The 19,488-nt window shown below is 37.7% G+C and overlaps 1 protein-coding gene across 1 annotated transcript in view; it reads right to left on the reverse strand.

Annotated features, from left to right (window-relative positions):
* CSRNP3 (cysteine and serine rich nuclear protein 3) overlaps nucleotides 1-19,488 on the reverse strand; it is a 99,247-nt gene that overhangs the window by 63,240 nt on the left and 16,519 nt on the right. Inside the window, exon 2 of the mRNA XM_008063030.2 lies at nucleotides 16,718-16,888. Coding sequence (XP_008061221.1) covers nucleotides 16,718-16,865 — 148 coding nt within the window. The 5' untranslated portion in view covers nucleotides 16,866-16,888. The remainder of the gene's footprint in view (nucleotides 1-16,717; nucleotides 16,889-19,488) is intronic.

Below are 19,488 nucleotides of genomic sequence, written 5' to 3' on the forward strand. Positions count from 1 at the left end.
TATGGCTGAGTAAACACAGGTCTCCAGTCTGCAATACTTCACTTGCTTGCTACCCCTTTTCCTTTCCTAACTCCACATTCTGAGTATATAACTTTACATCTTCAGTCTAATCAACTGTATTATCTTCTTCCTCCTGCTCTCTCTCTCCCTCTCTTTGACTTTTAAGCATCAACTTACTATTTCTTCTAGCAAATTGTCCTTGATAAACACTATAGAGAAATTTTCAGAAATACCTATGCCAACATGTATTTCTCTATCCTGGTATTTACACAAAAGTCACGGTTTATTGATGTTCTGATAGTGCCTAGAGCTCAGGGGAATGAGTCCAAAAGACATCAAGCAAATACTTGCTGTGACTGTTTCCCATAAATCATATCTTGGAGTGCACTCATAAAAGCTCTCATATGTTTCCATTAAGAAGGTCTTCAGGAGAGCTCTGCAAAGGGCTGATACTAATGAACCCATAGATATTTTTAAAACCTAATGCGGTCAATCAAATCACCCCCATCTCCGCAGCTCTGAAGAACTTCTTGCAAGGAAGCAGGCCTGGCAGAGAGGTGCCACAATGCCCAGTCTTATCTCTCACTCGCAACACTGTCAATAACTCTTCTTCCTTTCTCATTTTACTCAGAGAAAATAAAAAGATCACTTGAGAGAAGAAGACCGAAGTGGTTCAGTTTCAGAAAACTCCAAGAGGTAATATTTCTATCAGCCATTGGTTTATTATATTAATACAAAAAAATTGTATGCATGAAAGAATTAGTAAGCAAATACCAAATGCAGCATACTCAGCTTGAACACAACCCATGTAATATTTTTTGAGCTTCTCTCATTTAAAATGGAATCCACAAGTATATGCTGTTTTGTTGATTAGCAGTATATTTTACTATATTTTCTGAATTGGGTGCAAAATGTTATAAGATGTTTTCAGAAATCTGAAAAGTGATGCTAAAATAAGAAAGACTGTTTTCAACAATCATTGTGGGAAAGGTATAATAGAATGGTATTAAAGTACAAGATCCAGAGTCAGACTGACATAGGATCAAAAGCTGGCCCAACACTGCTTATTAGCTTTGTGATTCTGGGCAGCTACTTAAAATCTTTCCACGCATCAGGTGCCTCATAGGGTTGTGCTAATTAAGTAAGATAATGCATGTAAAATGTCAGTGCAGTCTCTCCCATTGAATATTTAATGAAAGTTCAATAAATGCCAGTTATTACTGCTGTGATTATTATTCTGAGCTCATGATTTTTTAGGACTAATGCCAGCAAGAATAGAAAGAGCAAACTCTGGAAATTCTTAGTTCCATAGCTGTTATGATTCACCCCATCTTGTCATACACCTGGCTGCTTCTCAGAGTTACATGATCTGCCTGCATCTGAAGATATTAAAATTTGCAATCTTAAGCTAGACCTTTTCCAGGTTCTCTCCCACTCCAACCAAAGCATAACTGTCACATGGCTCTTTTGTCTGGAGACCTATCCTCTGCTTAGTTAGCTTTTCAAAATAACTGTTGACAAAATTTGTATTGTTTCTCCTTGAAAATATCAACATCCTCATCATCAAAATTAACACTTTCTGAGTACTTACTAAAGGTCAAGTACAGTGTAAAGCATTTTGCCAGTATTCACTTGTTTTAGCTTATAATATCGATGCGGTACTATTTTTAATCAGTATTTATAGATGAGGAAACCAAAGGTCAGACATATTACATTACTTGCCCCTAAGTAGAAAAATCTTTTATGAGAATTAAGTAATCTGACTCCAAACAGTACATTTTTAACTACAACATATCTGTACATGGATTTTAATAGCCAACTCAAAGGGAATATACAAAACAAATCACATTAATAGTAGGAATTTCAGTCATATGGCAAAGGCAGAAGATATTTTAAGACAGATACAGTTTCATAAACTGCTTAAATGTCTGCATACTCTGCTGACAGAGGGTTAAGCTTACCAATATTAAAACACAATTAACACATACAAGAGATAAAAGTAGATATTTAATTTTATAAATAATATTTCATGATATCAGATGACTATGTGTTTTTAAAACTGTTCCAGATACTTCATTCCCTCCAGCTCTTCATTTTTTTGTGTGTGCCTTTCTTTTAAAAAGTCCGGTTAGACTATTCCTTTGAGGTCATGAGACATTCCAAAGTGAATATTTATGTATATCAGCTAAAGACAGTTTTGAAGATAGTTTTTTAAAATCGTTAAGTACATGAATGTTGTACTTATTTCTCATTTTTTTCATTGCCAATGGACCAACATATACATACAGCTCCTTATTCCAACCATCATCTTTTATTTTACTCAGTCCTATATTATTAACTGTCTTTTCCCCATGTCTAATGTACTATACTCTGAGTACATTATCTGTCCAATTAAGACAGCCCAAAACAAAATCCATTAAAATAATTCACATGATTTTCATTTCTTTATGGTATCTACAAGCTAAAAGTACAAGACTTATTAGACTTCTATATGGGCACACTAATAGTACACAAGTACAAACACTGAAAATACAAAGATGTCCTCAAATGGGATACTATAAAAAACTCAAGCAAAGAGGACTATTGGAGACATACTATATTCTCATATATAACCTTATGCAAATTATAACACCTTGAAAATTAATCTATTCTGATGTTTTACACATTAAGAAAAAAACAGGTTAAATGATTTAACCAAGGTCAGAGTTAGTTGTAACAAAACTAAAACTAGAGTGAGAATCTATTAGCTCCTTGGTTGTAGCTTTTGCAATTACATCCATTCAAAATTGAATGAATTTATAGTGAAGACCATTCTCATAAGTTTGACTGATGCACTACGGAAAGATAACTCATAGCATACCTAAATATTTTTCTTTCAGACTGGCTCACAAACACAAGACAACTACTTTATTGATGATCAACTAAAGAAACAATATTCTGTTTTAACACTCAGGGGAAAAAAGATTATGTGGAACTCACTATGTATACAGTGGGGCAGTGCATCATGTATTTTATAATTAAATAAAGGATTTCCATGGGTGATTTTTCAAAATGTTACTGTGGGACCTAGAGTTTAACACCTGGGGAAGGTATGACTCCCTAAGCTTCAGGACTTGGTAATAAATGTGTGAAAGGGTCTCAAGAAAATATCTGATAATGTCACTTGGCTATCACGGCAGACAAGGTGAAGGCATTGAATGGATTTGTTATATTTACTTCTAATTAATAAACATATTTGACTGAGAAGTTTCTAATGTTGTACTACAAAGGTTTTTCTGCCCTTTGCTAATAGGAATACAATTATAAGCAAGAGAGATACACAAATATAAACCAATAAGTCATAACACGGTGGCAAATTCCTTCATGTACCATGAAGGAAAAGAAATGGGAATTACTGAAAGAGAAGATCATGGAGACAGAGGTTGGTGGGGTGATCTATGAACTTTCATCACAAGTAAAAGGTATATAAAACATATATGATAGGTATTTAAAACTTATATTTTAAAATTATAAAATATTTAAAACTTCCAGAAAATAGCATGTCCTTAATACTCATATTTAATGGATGCTAATATCTCCCCATATTTATTTCAAATTGCTGCTTTTAAAATATAAATATAGCCAGGCTCGGTGGCTCAGCCTATAATCCCGTGCTTTAGGAGGCTGAGATGAGTGGATTACCTGAGCCCGTGGGTTCAAGACCCACCTGGGCAACTTGGCGAGACCTCATCTCTACAATAAATTAAAAAATTAGCCGGGCATAGTAGCACACGCCTGTAGTTCCAGCTACTTGGAAGGCTGAGCGGAAGGATCGCTGGAGCCCAGCAGGTCGAGGCTGCGGTGGCCGGGAGCGGCCACTGCACTCCAGTCTGGGCAACAGAGTGAGACTCCAACTCAAAAAAAAAATTATATATATATAATTTTTATATATATATACACACACACACACACACAAACACACATATACACACAATTGAGAGTCTTCTAAAGCACCCATTCTTCTGCTCTTCATCTGTAGAGGATCTAATCCTTATGCTGTTGAGTATTATCCCTTCCTTATGTGTGTTTTTATTTCCATCTTTTAACTTTTCACTACTGAGTTTCTCAGGTGATAGACCCAACTTATTCTCATGCCAGTGTAGGAAAGTTCCTCCTTCAGGACATGTTTGTCAGTATATTGTATTATCAAACTTTAAAATTTTGTGAATCTGATGACATGATATATGTGAACTGATGTCTTCTTCTTTCAATCTTAATTTCCCTGATTCCTAATAGAGTTGTGCATCTGTTCAGAATCGTATTTGCCTTTTTGTCTGTGTATTATCTACACATAGTCTATGCTTAATTTTTATTGCATTAGCTTTTCCTTATTTTTGTAGTTCTTATATTCAAATACCAATTCCTTGTCAGTAAATGATTTACAAATATCTCCTTCTAGTCTGTAGCCTACATTTTCACTTTCTTGATGGGGTATTTGGTAATATATGCAGTTTCATTTTCGTTTACCAAAATAGATAAAAGTTTTACAGTTCAGGATTTTTGCATGTTACCCTGACATGAACATTTTTTCCCTTATTTTTCTATAAGTTTTACAGGTTTTAAAAATTTAAATCTTTAGTTCATTGGGAATTAATTTTGTGTATATGATCTGAGGTAGGAAGCTAATTTTATCTTTTTTGTTAAAAAGTCATTTATTGAAACAGACTCTTCTTTTGCAACTCATTTGTAATGATTTCTCTGCCACATACAAAGTTGTCATTTAAATGTGGATCTGTTTGTAAGCTCTCTATTTGTTCTATGTGCAGACTCGAGCTTATTCCATGGGTTTTAACTATTTCAGCATTTCAAGTATTAAGGTCTGTTACGTTTTCACCTCTTCCTTATTCTTCTTCAAAACTGTGCTTGGCCATATTTTTAGCCTTTGACTTTTTCTCAGGAATTTTAGAATAAATTGAACCTATATTTTAAAAATATATTATGGAAAATTTTAATTACATAGGAGTATAGACAATGGTATAATAAGCCCCAAGGTTTAGTCTTGTTTCATCTATTTCTTTATTTTTCTGGGTTATTTGAAAGCAATTCCAAGAGATCTATCATTTTTCCTGTCCATACTTTCACACATATCTCCAAAGATGAGGACTTTGGGCCTGCATACTTTAAACAAGATGACCAGGAATGACTATACTAAGATGAAACATGAAATAAAAGACACCAGTCATGGAAAGACTGTTTCAGGCAGAATTTGAGGACAACAAAGTTTGTATGTCCAAATAACTGAATAAAGATCAGTGTGGCTGGTGTTTATAAGTGGAAGGCCGGAGAGTGAAAACTCATTCAATATGAGAAGTGTACAGAATTTTGGAGGCCACAGTGATGAGTTCTACTGAAAGTTATTAAAGGATTGAAAGTAGTTGAAAGTTGAGGCTTGGACAAGAGAGGAAGCAGACACAGCATCTGGAAACTCCCACCCAGTCAAGGAAAGAGATGAGAGTTATGTGGATTTGAGTAGTACAAATGGCGATAAGTGGATGAATCTGAGATATATTTATACAAGACATGACTGTGGGAGAAAAAGAAAATACATAAGAAGACCAAACAATCTTTTAAAAATCTCTGCAGACTGAAATAAAAGGCTATATCTAATGTTACTAATTTTTAAGACTAAATGTGAGGTCCTAATCCTGAATTTAAAACAAACCAAACAAGAACTAAATGAACTGTATTTGTATGATGTTAGTGATCTGACTTAGTAATGCCTTTTTTTTCTTTCCTAGCTAATTCAAAGGATGGTGAAGGTGAAAGCAACTTAGATTCCCCCAAGTGTATTATACAGCTACTGCCTAAATAGCTGCACAGCATCCAATTAAACAGTGATGTTTCTGCCTGGGAAAGCTATATATAAGCAAATGAATCCAAAAAGGTACATGTTAGGAATGCATAATTACAGTAGGACTCTATTTATAACACAGTTCACTATTACATGTGTTTGGATATGATAATTAATAAGTCAGGATCCTGACATAGGACAATGACATTCATCAAAATAATAAATTACATTTAGCTAGCAAATTGGTATTTATTTACACTAATGTCTGTGTCATCATGAAGTCCTATAATAAATGCTCTTTTTAAAAGTGTATAAGGTTTAGTTGTATTAAAAAAGATAAGTCTTTTCAAAGCTAAGTGTTACTAAGTATTTAACAGTAATTAAACCAGCACCAGGTAGTAAGAATAATACACAGTTAAGTTCCATAAATCTCCAGAAAAGATAAGACAGTGTTAAACAGATTACAGTAAGTATTGAAGTGCTAAAGTGCTAAGACTGTGAGTTTCTACAGAAACTGAATCATGACTCATTTACTTTTATACTTTCAGCTTCTATCAGTAGTGCAGTGAATAGCAAGTAGTAAATGCCTAATAAGTGTCCATTCATTTATCCATTTATACAACTACTTATTAAGTGCTTATCAGATGACAGGCATACAAAGACTTTGTTCCTGCCTGTAATGAACTTACATTCATGCCTTCAAAACTCATATTGAGTACACTGCTTATTAGGGTAAAGACATGCATAGGAATATGAATAAATATGAAGGCAGGATGCAAAATGACGAGAAGGCAAGATCTGCTGTATACAAAGTAGGCAGTGGAGGGGAAGGTGACTCGAGGAGACTGATGAACACTTTTGGGATGGCAAAAAAAAAAATTCTAGGCACCTCGTGGGATGGCTGTGTGACATTAATGAGCACACACACACTGTATTTGAAAACACACTTTTGTAATTTCCCCAAAACTTCTCAAAAGTTTGTAATCGTTTTGAATACAAAATGGATACGGAATGAATGATATGGGCGAAGGGGAAAGGGGGAGTGGTAAGAGTCCTGGCTTTTATGAATAGTGGACTTTTATGAATAGTGAGACAATAGACATGCATGTGCAGGTGTCTTTTGGTAGAGCAATTTATGCTCCTCTGGGTATATTCCCAGAAGAGGGATTGCCGGATCGTATGAAAGGTCAAATTTTTAGTTCTTTTAGGAATTGCCACACTGCTTTCCATAGAGGTTGAACTAGCTTGCATTCCTACCGGCAATGTAAAAGCATTCTCCTTTCTCCACATTCACGCTAGCAACTATAGTTTTTTGTTTTAGTAATGATGGCAATCCTTACTGGATTTACGTAGTATCTCCTAGTTTTGATTTGCATGTGCACTTAGTGATCTATTACAGAAACAAAAAACTGAATACTGCATGTTCTCACTCATAACTGTGACCTGAGCATTAATCACATTAGCACAAGGGAGGAATCGGCAGTTGTTGGGCACTGCCTGTGGGGGGGGAAGGGCACGTAACAACACAGAGAGTACCTGATCCTATACCAGGTGGAGCAAAGGCCAGTTGGAGGCCCAAACTTCACCTGCATGCAGTCTACTTGTGTAGTTAATCCCTACTTTTACCCCACATCTCTATAATAAAATTATTTTTTTAAAGTGCCTCACTTTTAAATAAATAAATAAAAGACTGAAAAAATAGAGTAAATGATGAGGGGTGGAAACATATGTAAAGACAAGTGGTAGGTGCTATAACTGGGGAAAACAAGAGGATGAAGTGAAAAAGTGGGTGGAAGGAGGAAAGAGTGGAAGGAAAAGGGATTGTGGTCTGAGTTTGGGATACTGGATTTGGACATTTCAAAGGTAGAGATGTTCTAGTTTATCAAAATCTTGTGGGTGAGGCTGTGGACATAAGCAGTTAAGCAGAGTGGTGGTAAAGAACATGAAAGAATCCCAGATAAAGGTGCTCAAGGAAACGTGAGCTGACAGGTTCCATGAGACATCACGCAGCTACTGACATCACTAAGTTTGGTGGAAAATATTGGGATGGAAAGTAGAAGGGACACTCTTGTCAAAGTTTGTGAATGTTGGTGAAATACCAGGAGATTCTGGGGAGAGGATGCACAGAATGAGAAACTTGGTGAAGTTTTAATGGAGAAAGAAATATTGGATATGAACCTTGGAGCAGGTATAGTACTTAAATAGTCAGAGATTGGCAGGAGAGAAAAGAACATTTAAGCTTAAAGATGGTCTAAGTAAGATCAGAAGAAGTAGCAATGGTCAACTATCTCTAATTTTTCATTACTGAAGTCCGTGATCTTGCAAATAAAATGATCCAATAATAATGCTATTGTAGGAGTCGATGGGTCTTATGGCATATTCAAATGAATGTTTTCTAAAAGGACCACTGGCTCAAATCTCTTGGATATAATTTACCCAACTACTTAACTCCTTTGTCACCAACAAACTAAACACCTAATGATTCAACTGGTCCAAGTCTGGTGTTGAGATATGGACGTGAACTAGAAATGATCTGCACAGTTCTAGATATAATCTGCAGAAGATTCCAGGTCTGGTCCTGCAAGTCAGAGTTAATTGATTCTTTTCCAACATAATTGGGTATGGAGGGTCTGGGAATCTCTTTTTTTTTTTTTTTTTTTTGAGTTGGAGTCTCACTCTGTCACCCAAACTGGAGTGCAGTGGCCGCTCCTGGCCACCGCAGCCTTGACCTGCTGGGCTCTGGTGATCCTTCTGCCTCAGCCTTCCAAGTAGCTGGAACTACAGGCGCGCTATCACGCCCGGCTGATTTTTTTGTTTATTGTAGAGATGAGGTCTCGCCAAGTTGCCCAGGCGTGTCTCGAACCCGCGGGCTCAGGCAATCCACTCACCTCAGCCTCCCAAAGGCGTGGGATTACAGGCTGAGCCACCGAGCCCGGCTATCTGGGAATCTCTTAACTTAACAGTAGCTTTTCAGAGGTGCCTTTATCTATGCTGCTTATCTTTTCCTGCTTGGTCTTAACTATAACTTGTGATGCTATTTTGGATCCTTTTTCTTAGAATCATATAATTACAGAGTAGAAAGGAGGATAATAATATCATACCTACTGTTTCCTCTCAAGGAGCCCTCCGGCACCGGATGGTGGCCCACCAGCTGCGAAGATGTCTCCCTGGACAGGACTGGCAGGTGGACTTCACTCATATGCCAACACACAAAAAGTACTGATACCTACTAGTAATGGTAGATACCTTTTCAGGTTGGATCGAGGCCTTTCCCACGAACCGGGAGACAGCCTCGGTGGTGGCTGAGACCTTGGTGGAGCACATCATCCCCCGCTTCGGCTTCCCAACGTTCATCCAGTCAGACAACAGCCCAGCATTCATTTCCAAAATCACTCAGCTAGTGGCTGAAGCCCTCAACATCGTCTGGAAACTTCACATCCCCTCTCACCCTCAGTCCTCGGGTAAGGTGGAACGGGCAAACGGCCTCCTGAAGGACCAACTAACCAAACTTTCCCTGGAGGTAAAACTTTCCTGGCCCACTCTGCTCCCTGTTGCCCTCACTAGGGTGCGTGCGGCTCCCCGGGGGTCGGTCGGCCTTAGCCCGTTTGAATTAATGTATGGTAGGCCTTTTCTCGTTAACACCGGCCTTCCTACAACTCCCCGCTACTAGCCTACCTGCCCTACTCTCACTCCTCAGGCACCTCCTACGAGAACACACCGACCAAACCCTACCCCAGGCCAACTCCACATCTGACCCACGGGCAGCCGTCATTCTACAGCCTGGTGACGAGGTTCTCCTTCGAGAGCTCCAATCCCGGTCCCTTCAACCTCACTGGACGGGACCTTACACAGTAGTCCTTACAACTCCTACCATGGCTAAACTGTTAGGGCACCCCTCGTGGTACCACATTTCTCAACTCAAGCAGGCCCCCCCAACAATAAAGTGTGGAAATCTAATGAGGTGGAACCCCTCTGGTTACAGTTTAACCGTATTGATGTTAGTAAGTCTAACATCATAACTTTACGATGACATGGAAAATGACTGATTGGACTTGCAACCGATGCGTCTCTGCAGGAAAACCCAAACCCTACTAGCTGGTTCCCCCTACGTGCTATCATCAAAAATTTTCATGCCAACTAGGAAAACAAAAGTACTGGGCTGCAATAATGTTAAGAGATTTCCAAGTGGGCTGTCCAGGCGGCAGTGGCACAGTCCACTGCTGGGAGCAAGACCCCCCATCAAATCCCCAAGGGAAGATACCCCCTTGCCCCACTGAATGTTCAACTTTCCATTCTTTTATCCAGGCCCTCAGACCAACCAAACAACAGGCTTGGACGGGACGGAGCGTGAGACAACGTGCTGGGTATTCTTGTCCCGGACACCAGGGACAAGAGATCTGCTGGAACCTCAGACCTCCTGTGGGTAAATCAGATGGGCTGGAATGTAAGGCCGGAGGCACCAGAGGGCGGGGCGGGCCTCAACAAGATGGCTCCAACCCAGACCAGGAGAACAATGGGTGAAAGTGAGCCAGCAAAAATGAGTGACCGGAACTAAGACTCCAGCCACAAAACCAGCTAGTACCTGTTACAGCAACTCTAGCAACCCTGTTCAGCCAATTGCCAGCAGTCATGAAAGCTGTTCCAACCAGTGATTGCTTTCCCCAACACCCTCACAGTTTTCTCAGTGTGCCCTTTATAAACCTGTCACCCATCTTGCTGGACGTGACTTCTCTGGACCACAGCTACATGGACCAGTGAACTTCGCCAGGGATTGGGCTAATAAATTTTTCTTGGCTCCTTTGTTGCCGTTTCGCCTGGTCTGGTTTCATTTACCTTACACCTACTGCTTAAGCAAAGAGCTCTTAAAACTTTTTTATTCAGCTTGGCCTAAATACTCTTCCATTGGTTAAAGAAGTCATGGAATCAGGGGTAGATTAATGCATATGTCTTTGTTAATGTAAGTTCTCAAACTAATACCAGAATGCTGGGTAGACATAATCTATCACTGTATCTCCAAGTTGTATTTACTATTTGGAGTCTATGATTTTAATATGTTTGAAAAGTCCTGGCAGAGTCTGTAACATAAGATACTATATTTGTTGAAATCGAATCTAAATCCTCAATGCATTTTAACTGCTTGGTAAAGAGAATAGACATATTCCAGTCATACTTCTAGTAAAATTTAATGTCCAAATTTGCTTTATGCCTGATCCTATTATGAAAAGTGGAGTCAGGTTAAGAAAAAAACATTGGAGAAAGAGTGCACTTGGTGGCATATTTATGACTGGGTATTAACAGAGAAAAGGGAGGAAGAGAGGGAGGGAGGAAGACACAGATTCTAATCTCAGCTCTTGGATATATTATAAATACATCTCTGAATGTTAATTTCTACTTTTATAAAATGGGTATAATAATTGGCTCCTAATCACAAAATAATTTTTGGATATTAAAAGAACTCATATCACATGTTGTCACTCATATAGTGGACCTTGAACATCCAATGTAATAGTATAAGAAAATGACTGACAGTAGTGGGAAACTATGGGGGGGAGAGATGGGATTAATGGTAGTAAATATCTGTCTGGGGATGGGGAGACACTTCTTATCAACAAGGGAGCCTGAACGAAACGTATTTGTATACCTAACCCTTAACTGTACCCCACAATATCATAATGAAAATATTGATTATAAAAAAAGAAAGTATTGAAGTATGAAAAAAAAAAACTCAATAATGTGAAAGTGTTTTGTAAATTAGAAAAATCTTATCTCTACTAAGATATCCACTATATGCTTTTGTGTACAATTTGGAATGTTCATCCTTTTACTTATTATTTTTACTTCCTTAAGTACTATGCATTTACTTATAGAGACACTCTGTTTCAGGAACAATAATGTGTCCCTTTTGAGACCATGTTTCATCACACAGATCCTCATTACTTGTGTGAAGCGCCAAGAACCTTGAGAGGGCAGAAAAAAAAGCATTCCTCTCCGTGTCTGTCCTCAAGTACAGACTGATTGGCTGCAGAGCCATGGGGATTTGATGAAGCAAAGCATTCCACAGCAATACATACTCTGCTGCTTCTGTCTCCAGAGAACTACAAGATATGACCTTGGTTGATCATTGGTAAGTATGCTAGTTGCCTAGCAAAATTCAGAAGTCCAAGGAAAAAGCCATCATGCCCTTATTGATATGTATTTTGAAGCGTTATTCTCATAATCGTGCGCTACAAATTGAATATTTTAACAGAAAGCTCAGAATAGCATGGAATTTTCTACTACCATAGGAACCTGTCATGTACCAATCAATCTTATCAATTTCTATATTTGCAATGATAACAAAACGTTATGTTACACAATATGTTAGTGCTTATGAAGCACTGGGTACATGGGATATTTTGAATTTGAAAGATGAGCTCATGACGAGTAAGATTTAAATAAGGGCAATCACATTTTAAAGAATCTCAGTGTGGAACAGGATCGAACCCGCGGGCTCAGTCTAATCTCAGCATTTTGGGAGGCCATGGTGAATGGATTGCCTGAGCCTGCGGGTTCGAGACCCGCCTGGGCAACTTGGCGAGACCTCACCTACACAATAAATCAAAAATTAGCCGGGTGTGGTAGCAGGCGCCTGTAGTTCCAGCTACTTGGAAGGCTGAGGCGGAAGGATCGCCGGAGCCCAGCAGGTCGAGGCTGCGGTGGCCGGGAGTGGCCACTGCACTCCAGTCTGGGCGACAGAGTGAGACTCCAACTCAAAAAAAAAAACAAAAACAAACAAACAAAAAAATCAAAAATTAGCTGGGCGTGGTAGCGCGCACTTGTAGTTCCGGCTACTTGGACGGCTGAGGCAGAAGGATCGCTGGAGTCCAGCAGGTTGACGCTGGAGTGGCCGTGAGTGTGCCACTGTGCTCCAGCCTGGGTAACAGAGTGAAACTCCAACTCAAAAAAAAAAAAATCATCTCAGCGTGAAACTAAATCATTTCCTAATGCTAAAAAATTTGATAGTCTTCAAAAATACTGCTTTACTTTAGGATAGGTAATCATTTTTAAGTTAAAAAATTAAAGTAGGATTTATCAAAAATAACATTTATGGAAGTCATAGGCACAGAGTTACATCCAATAAGACCACTGCAGATAAACCCGTGCCTTAATCTAGACGAAATAATGAAAAAAGTATTTTCTAAAAATTTGTATATCAATTTTTGGCCTAGCAAATAATCTGAAATACATTTCTAGAAACAATAAACCCTTGAAGCTACTCTTCTCACCCTGGTTAAAATGCTTGGATCTTTAAGATAGCAAATATCCTAGGTAGAATTTTTGTCTTTTGGTTCTTTGTTATTTCTCCCACTTTATCTTTCTCCATAATGTGACTATAATGAACAAAGAAGACTATTAAATAAAAAGGAGGCCGGGTATAGGGCTCAAACCTGTGATCCCAGCACTTTGGGAGGCCTAGGTGAGAGGATTGCTGAGTCCCATAATTCGAGACTAGCCTGGGTAACTTGGCGAGACCTCGTTTCCACAATAAATCAAAAAACTAGCCGGGCGTGGTAGCACGTGCCGGTAGTTTCAGCTACTCGGACGGCTGAGGCAGAAGGATCGCCGGAGCCCAGCAGGTCGAGGCTGCGGTGGCCGGGAGCGGCCACTGCACTCCAGTCTGGGCGACAGAGTGAGACTCCGACTCAAAAAAAAAAAAAAAAAAATTGAAAAGGGAACTTTTAATTAAATCATTTAATTATCTTTAATAATTAGAAAAAACATCTGCCATATTCTATTTAATGAGAAGTTAAATCAGCATTTTAGTAAACTAACCATGGCCGCTACCTATAATATTAAATAATGAGTTGAAACACTTCAATAACTATTTTATATAAGTCTATTTTCTTCCATGGGAAAATTAAAAATCTGTATTTGTTGGCTGAGGTATAACTTAGCTTATCACGCCATTTTAAACTGCTGTTCTACATACACAAAACAATGTGAACTACAGTTATCAGTTTTAGCTGTTTAAATTAGACATTTATTAGTTGTGAGAACACATGCAATATGAACAGAAATAAAATTAATAAATATAAAAATGTGTCCATCATTTTAATACCTCAACAAATCAAATTATTTTCCATTTTTAGGACATTCAAACCATTCTTTGCCTTTGTGAATGCATTGACTTTGACTGACAGTATAGATAAAATGGTGTGTTGTGCTTTTCTTTTTCTTTTTCTTTTTTTTGAGTAGGAGTCTCACTCTGTCACCCAGACTGGAGTGCAATGGTCGCTCCCGGCCACCGCAGCCTCAACCCGCTGGGCTCCGGCGACCCTTCCGTCTCAGCCTTCTAAGTAGCTGGAACTACAGGCGCGCGCTACCACGCCCGGCTCATTTTTTTGATTTATTGTAGAGATGAGGTCTCATCAAGTTGCCCAGGCGGGTCTCGAACCCGCGGGCTCAGGTAATCCACTCACCTCAGTGCTTTTCTCACTTAATGTTAATTCATAAGCACTATACATATTGCGATAATGTCTTCATAGCTATCATAAAAATAAATCAATTGAGTGAGTTATCATAACTTAATGGATCCTTTCCCCACTCTTGGACATGTTACCTTCTTCTCCCTCCCATCCCCCTCCCCTGGTTTCTTGGTACCACTATTAACTATCAACATTTTCAGTTATACAGTTTTGTCCCTGTTTTTTCGTGTTTCTCCCTTCAGATAAATTCTCTTAAGTATGAATATTCATAAGTGTAACTTATGGACACTGTCATAGTTCTTATATTGCCAAAGTGTTTTCTAAATTTTACTGCCATTAATAGCAATGAGTATCACATGAATATTGTTTTAATTTTCATTTTATTACTGTGTTAAATGCTTTAAAATATTTGCTAAACATATTTCCTCCTATGTGAATTATCTTTGAAGATGTGTCAGTGTTTATTCTAGAAACTTACATGTGTTTTTATACTTTATCTAGAAAATAATGTTGTACATTTTTTTTTTATTTTTTGAGTTGGAGTCTCACTCTGTCGCCCAGACTGGAGTGCAGTGGCTGCTCCCGGCCAATGCAGGCTCGACCTGCTGGGCTCCGGCGATCCTTCCGCCTCAGCCTTCCAAGTAGCTGGAACTACAGGCGCACACTACCACGCCCAGCTAATTTTTTGATTTGTTGTAGAGATGAGGTCTCGCCAAGTTGCCCAGGCGGGTCTCGAACCTGCAGGCTCAGGCAATCCACTCACCTCAGCCTCCCAAAGTGCGGGATTACAGGCTGAGCCACCGAGCCTAGCTAATGTTGTACATATTAACCGCAAGTTTTTTTTTTTTTCAATATAAATTGTTTTTCTTTTTCTTGGGGCTTTTTATTTTTGACAGCAGATAAATTTAATATTTTTACATCATTAAGTATATTAAGTTTTTTCCAACGTGATTGTGTTTTCCTATTACATCAAAGTTCATATAATGATTCTACTAAATGTCTGGCAAATATGCAACTTTTCCCATAATTTAGTTTTAAAAAATATATATTTATGTATTTAATCCATCTGCTATTTTGGCATATTCTGTAAGATATAACTTTAAGTTACATCTTTTTCAAATCTGCTAAATGTTAGCTATGATCATAATTTGTAGAATAGCATGTGCCTTGTGCCTGAAATTTTACAAAGCTTTTTTTAAATGTCTTATTATGTCACTTTCTTGGTTTGATGTGTGCAAAACCCTGTGAAAAGATGGTTTTGTCATTGTCACTACTAGTATTAAGACCAAAAACGTAAATGCCTATCTTCTTTTGAATCAAAAACACAAGCTCATTTCATATCATCATGACATACATAAATGTATTTGTAGATAACCTACATCACACAATAACTTTGTCCCTTAATATTTTATTAATTTTTCTGCTATAATAATTGTCACTGCCTTTTCTAATTAGTCACGCTTGCATAAAGAAATGCCATTGATTTGCCTTTATTTATTTCAAGTTCAATAATTATTGAGTTCCTTACTATCTCTTAAGAATATGTTTGCATAGGTTGGTTTTTAGGGTTGCCACATTTCCAAAATAAATTCTATGTTATAGAATCATATATTAATAAAATTAACTTACTGGAAATTAAAAATCATGACCAGTTACCTATCATGATATTAAAACATATTAAAATCTTCCTGTTTAAGAAACATACATTCAGAGAGATTTAACTATATTACAAGTCAGTTTCCTTTAGCTTATAGGTTGCATTACCCTAAGAATTTTTCATATCAGCCCATCAAACCTCATATTACTTTGCCTGACAGGAAGAGCTGATGTTACAGTGTGGCAGAAAAAGAAATAATTTTTTTCTTGGTTGGTTTTAAATATTATTCTTAGAGAGAAAGAGAATAAAGGGAAAAGGCAGTAGATTGTATACACTTGCACATTTAGGAGAGTTTTGCTGCCTTCATATCTTTTCTTAATGCATGCCTGCCTCAGTTCTTTCTCATCATAACTTAGACCTTCCACTCCTAAATACAGCCTTTTTTTCTCCTCCCAGAACATTTTTTCAGTTCAGAAAGGATATATATATATATATATTTTGAACCTGAATTTACACTCTGTTTCTCTTCCCTCAATTTCCAGGCCACTGGGCATTTCCTTGGAAAAATATTAATGAAATGTCATTTTCCATTCAATCAGTTGGTTAACATGATCAAATAATCCCCTGCCAAAAGTGTTCTAAATAAAGTAATCCACTGAGTTGCCTCAAAAATATTTCATTTTGGAGTAATTGTCCTTTGTCTTTTACTGATTGGAAAATTTTTTTTTTAAGTGATAGCTGGCGTTAAAGATAAAAAGAACAATGACATAATTATTTTTGCTATAAAGCCAGACAACAGGCTTTAGGTCTGATTTTAGTACTCACGGGTAAAGTGATTAGAAGTGGATGGATTGACACTGTCCCCACTGTCAGCACTTTCACTGCTGGAAACTTCATCATCTGATTCCCTCACAGAGGAGCAGGGCGAGGAGCCATCAACTTCTTCAAACTTCCTCTTTAAAATTCCACTCATAGCTGCAGCGCTGTCACATGTACCTGTAACAGGAACAGGAGCAACAGAGCATTGAAATATTTGACCGCTGAACATGTAGCCAAGGTCTCCAGAGTCATTTTTATGTGGCTTTTTATACCTTGGTTGAACTATAAGCTTTTCCTTGAAATGATAACTAAGCAGATATTTTTGTCTATTTTCAAATTAACAAAAATTAAATTAAATTAAATTAAATATGAGTATTTGACCATTTGATTACCAAAATGTTTCCATATTTTTTGATATAGTTTATTTTAGTGTAATATCATTATTACTTTTTGTTGACAAATTGAGAAAATCTATCTGAATCCCAGAAATTTTGTAAAGAAAACAAATGACAATGTCTCCCAAAGTCCTAAATGATTATTACACTATATAAAATTCATCTGGAAGGCACATAAAAAAGTATGAAAAAACTATATATTCAAGGTTTCAAATTCAAGAAACCTAACCTGAGCACAATGCAGCATTATGAAAGCAGTTCTGAATTTTAGGTAGCTTAAATTTCCAATAGTGCAGGAGGGTGACTTGTTTCCATACTACCTGACTACTGAAGCCATTGCCACTTTTCAGAAACTTCCTAATGAGTTCCTAAGGAACTTCCTGGGAGATAGGGCTAATTGAGTTGGAAGGGCTGGGGGGTGGGAAGAGGATGTGGTTTCTTCTAAATCATTTCTCTAGAATGAATGGGCTTTCTCCTCTTCCTGGGTTGCCCTTTCTCCACCTTCCCCATTTACCTTGACATATGCACAGTCAACTAAGGAGTATAAACTTCCTCTGCAGAGGAAGGATACTTTAGCTTATTGTATATATAAATTAGCTTAGATATATGTCCGTGATCTTACATTGCTAAATTAGATGAACTGAACTGAAAGTACAGGTTGAGTATTATCCTAAATGCTTGGAACCAGAAGTAGTTCAGATTTTGCATTTTTTAAGATTTTGAAACATTTGTATTTAACATCATAAGATATCTTTGGGATATCTAAGTAGGACCCAAATCTAAACACAAAATTTATTTATGCTTTATATACACCTTATACATATAGACTGAAGGCAATTTATATAATATTTTTAATAATTTTGTGATTGAAACAAAGTTTTGGCTGTATTTTAACTGTGACCCATTATATGAGGAGGTGTGGACTCTTCCACTTGTGATAGTGTGTAGGCACTCAAAAAGTTTCAAATTTTGGAGCTTTTCAGATTTCAGATTGGGGATGTTCATCCTTTATTACTAAGTGGATTCCATGCATTCTATTATTGACTTCAATTTTAACTCTCTGCATACTTGAAGCCATTCTCTCCTTTTTTCTGCCAGAGTATAGACAGTCCTGCAGATCAGAAGGAAACAAGATCTTTAAAACTGTTCTGAGGTCCACTTAGTTACAGTACTGCTCTAGGAAAGCTCTGAAATCACCGCTTCTCAGTGCAAATCACAGAGCAAGCAAAAGCCTGCTCAGATCCCCTTATCTGGGCCAACTCTCCAAGTTTTAATTAAGTAGTTTTCAAAATGTGCTATCTGAATGAGTAGCAGCAGCATCACCTGTGAATGACATGGCTAGACATGCAAATCCTCTATTCTCACCCAATATTTACTGAATAGAAATTCCCAGGAAGTAGGGCCCTGCATTCTATACTTTATGAAGTCCCAAATTAGGTAGTTTTGCTTCATACTCAAATTTGAGGACTTCTTATCTCATTTCTAGTCTGCTTTCCAGCAGCTCCCTCCTGGACTGTGGCCTCTCTTGGATGTGTCTACACACCAGACCTAGAGAGTCACATGACTCAGCACTTAATCCCTAGACAAAATCTCTTTTTTGGTCATTCTTAGTGTGATTCCTACTAAAATTAAGTCTAGTATTACATGCTTTGTAAGTATTGATTATTAATTTCAATTTAGTCCATTTCATCTAAGAATGCATTGAGTAACTGCTATGTATGACTTTTTAATGGAGTAGCAGATGCAAAAGGGAGTGAGAAAACGTTACCCGTCCTCAAGAAGCAAACACTCACTAGGATCCATCAAATTGAGAATACTCCCAAATTCAAGGTTCTACAGTCTTGTTTTGTTAATACATGTGTTCTGCTTGATTCTTATATTAACTAAGCAGATAAATGTTAGTATTAGGAAAATATACCATTGTCCACTCTTCTGAAAATAACATCTCTACTGATTCTGATTTTACCACTATTCAGATTAGCATATTATTTTCTCCATCTTTAAGAGTGTGAAATGCATAAAATGTTCATGCATATCTGAGTAGGATGAAGAGAAAAAAAGATATTTTAAGTAAAGTCTTGAAATAAAAGTAGGACAGGATGTAAATTTTAAAATGGTTCACTTCAAACAAGGTGCAAAGTAATTCATGAGAAAGAGAGACTCCAAGACACAAAGTAATGCAAGATGGAAATCTACGCTTTAAAAGTGCATTTTTATTTTTATTTTTTTTTTGAGTTGGAGTCTCACTCTGTCGCCCAGACTGGAGTGCAGTGGCCTCTCCTGGCCACCGCAGCCTCGACCTGCTGGGCTCCGGCGATCCTTCCGCCTCAGCCTTCCGAGTAGCCGGATTTACAGGCACGCGCTACCACGCCCGGCTGATTT

Source organism: Carlito syrichta, unplaced genomic scaffold (genome assembly GCF_000164805.1).
Source record: "Carlito syrichta isolate Samal-C Ts95f unplaced genomic scaffold, Tarsius_syrichta-2.0.1 Scaffold306482, whole genome shotgun sequence".
Lineage (NCBI taxonomy): Eukaryota > Metazoa > Chordata > Mammalia > Primates > Tarsiidae > Carlito > Carlito syrichta.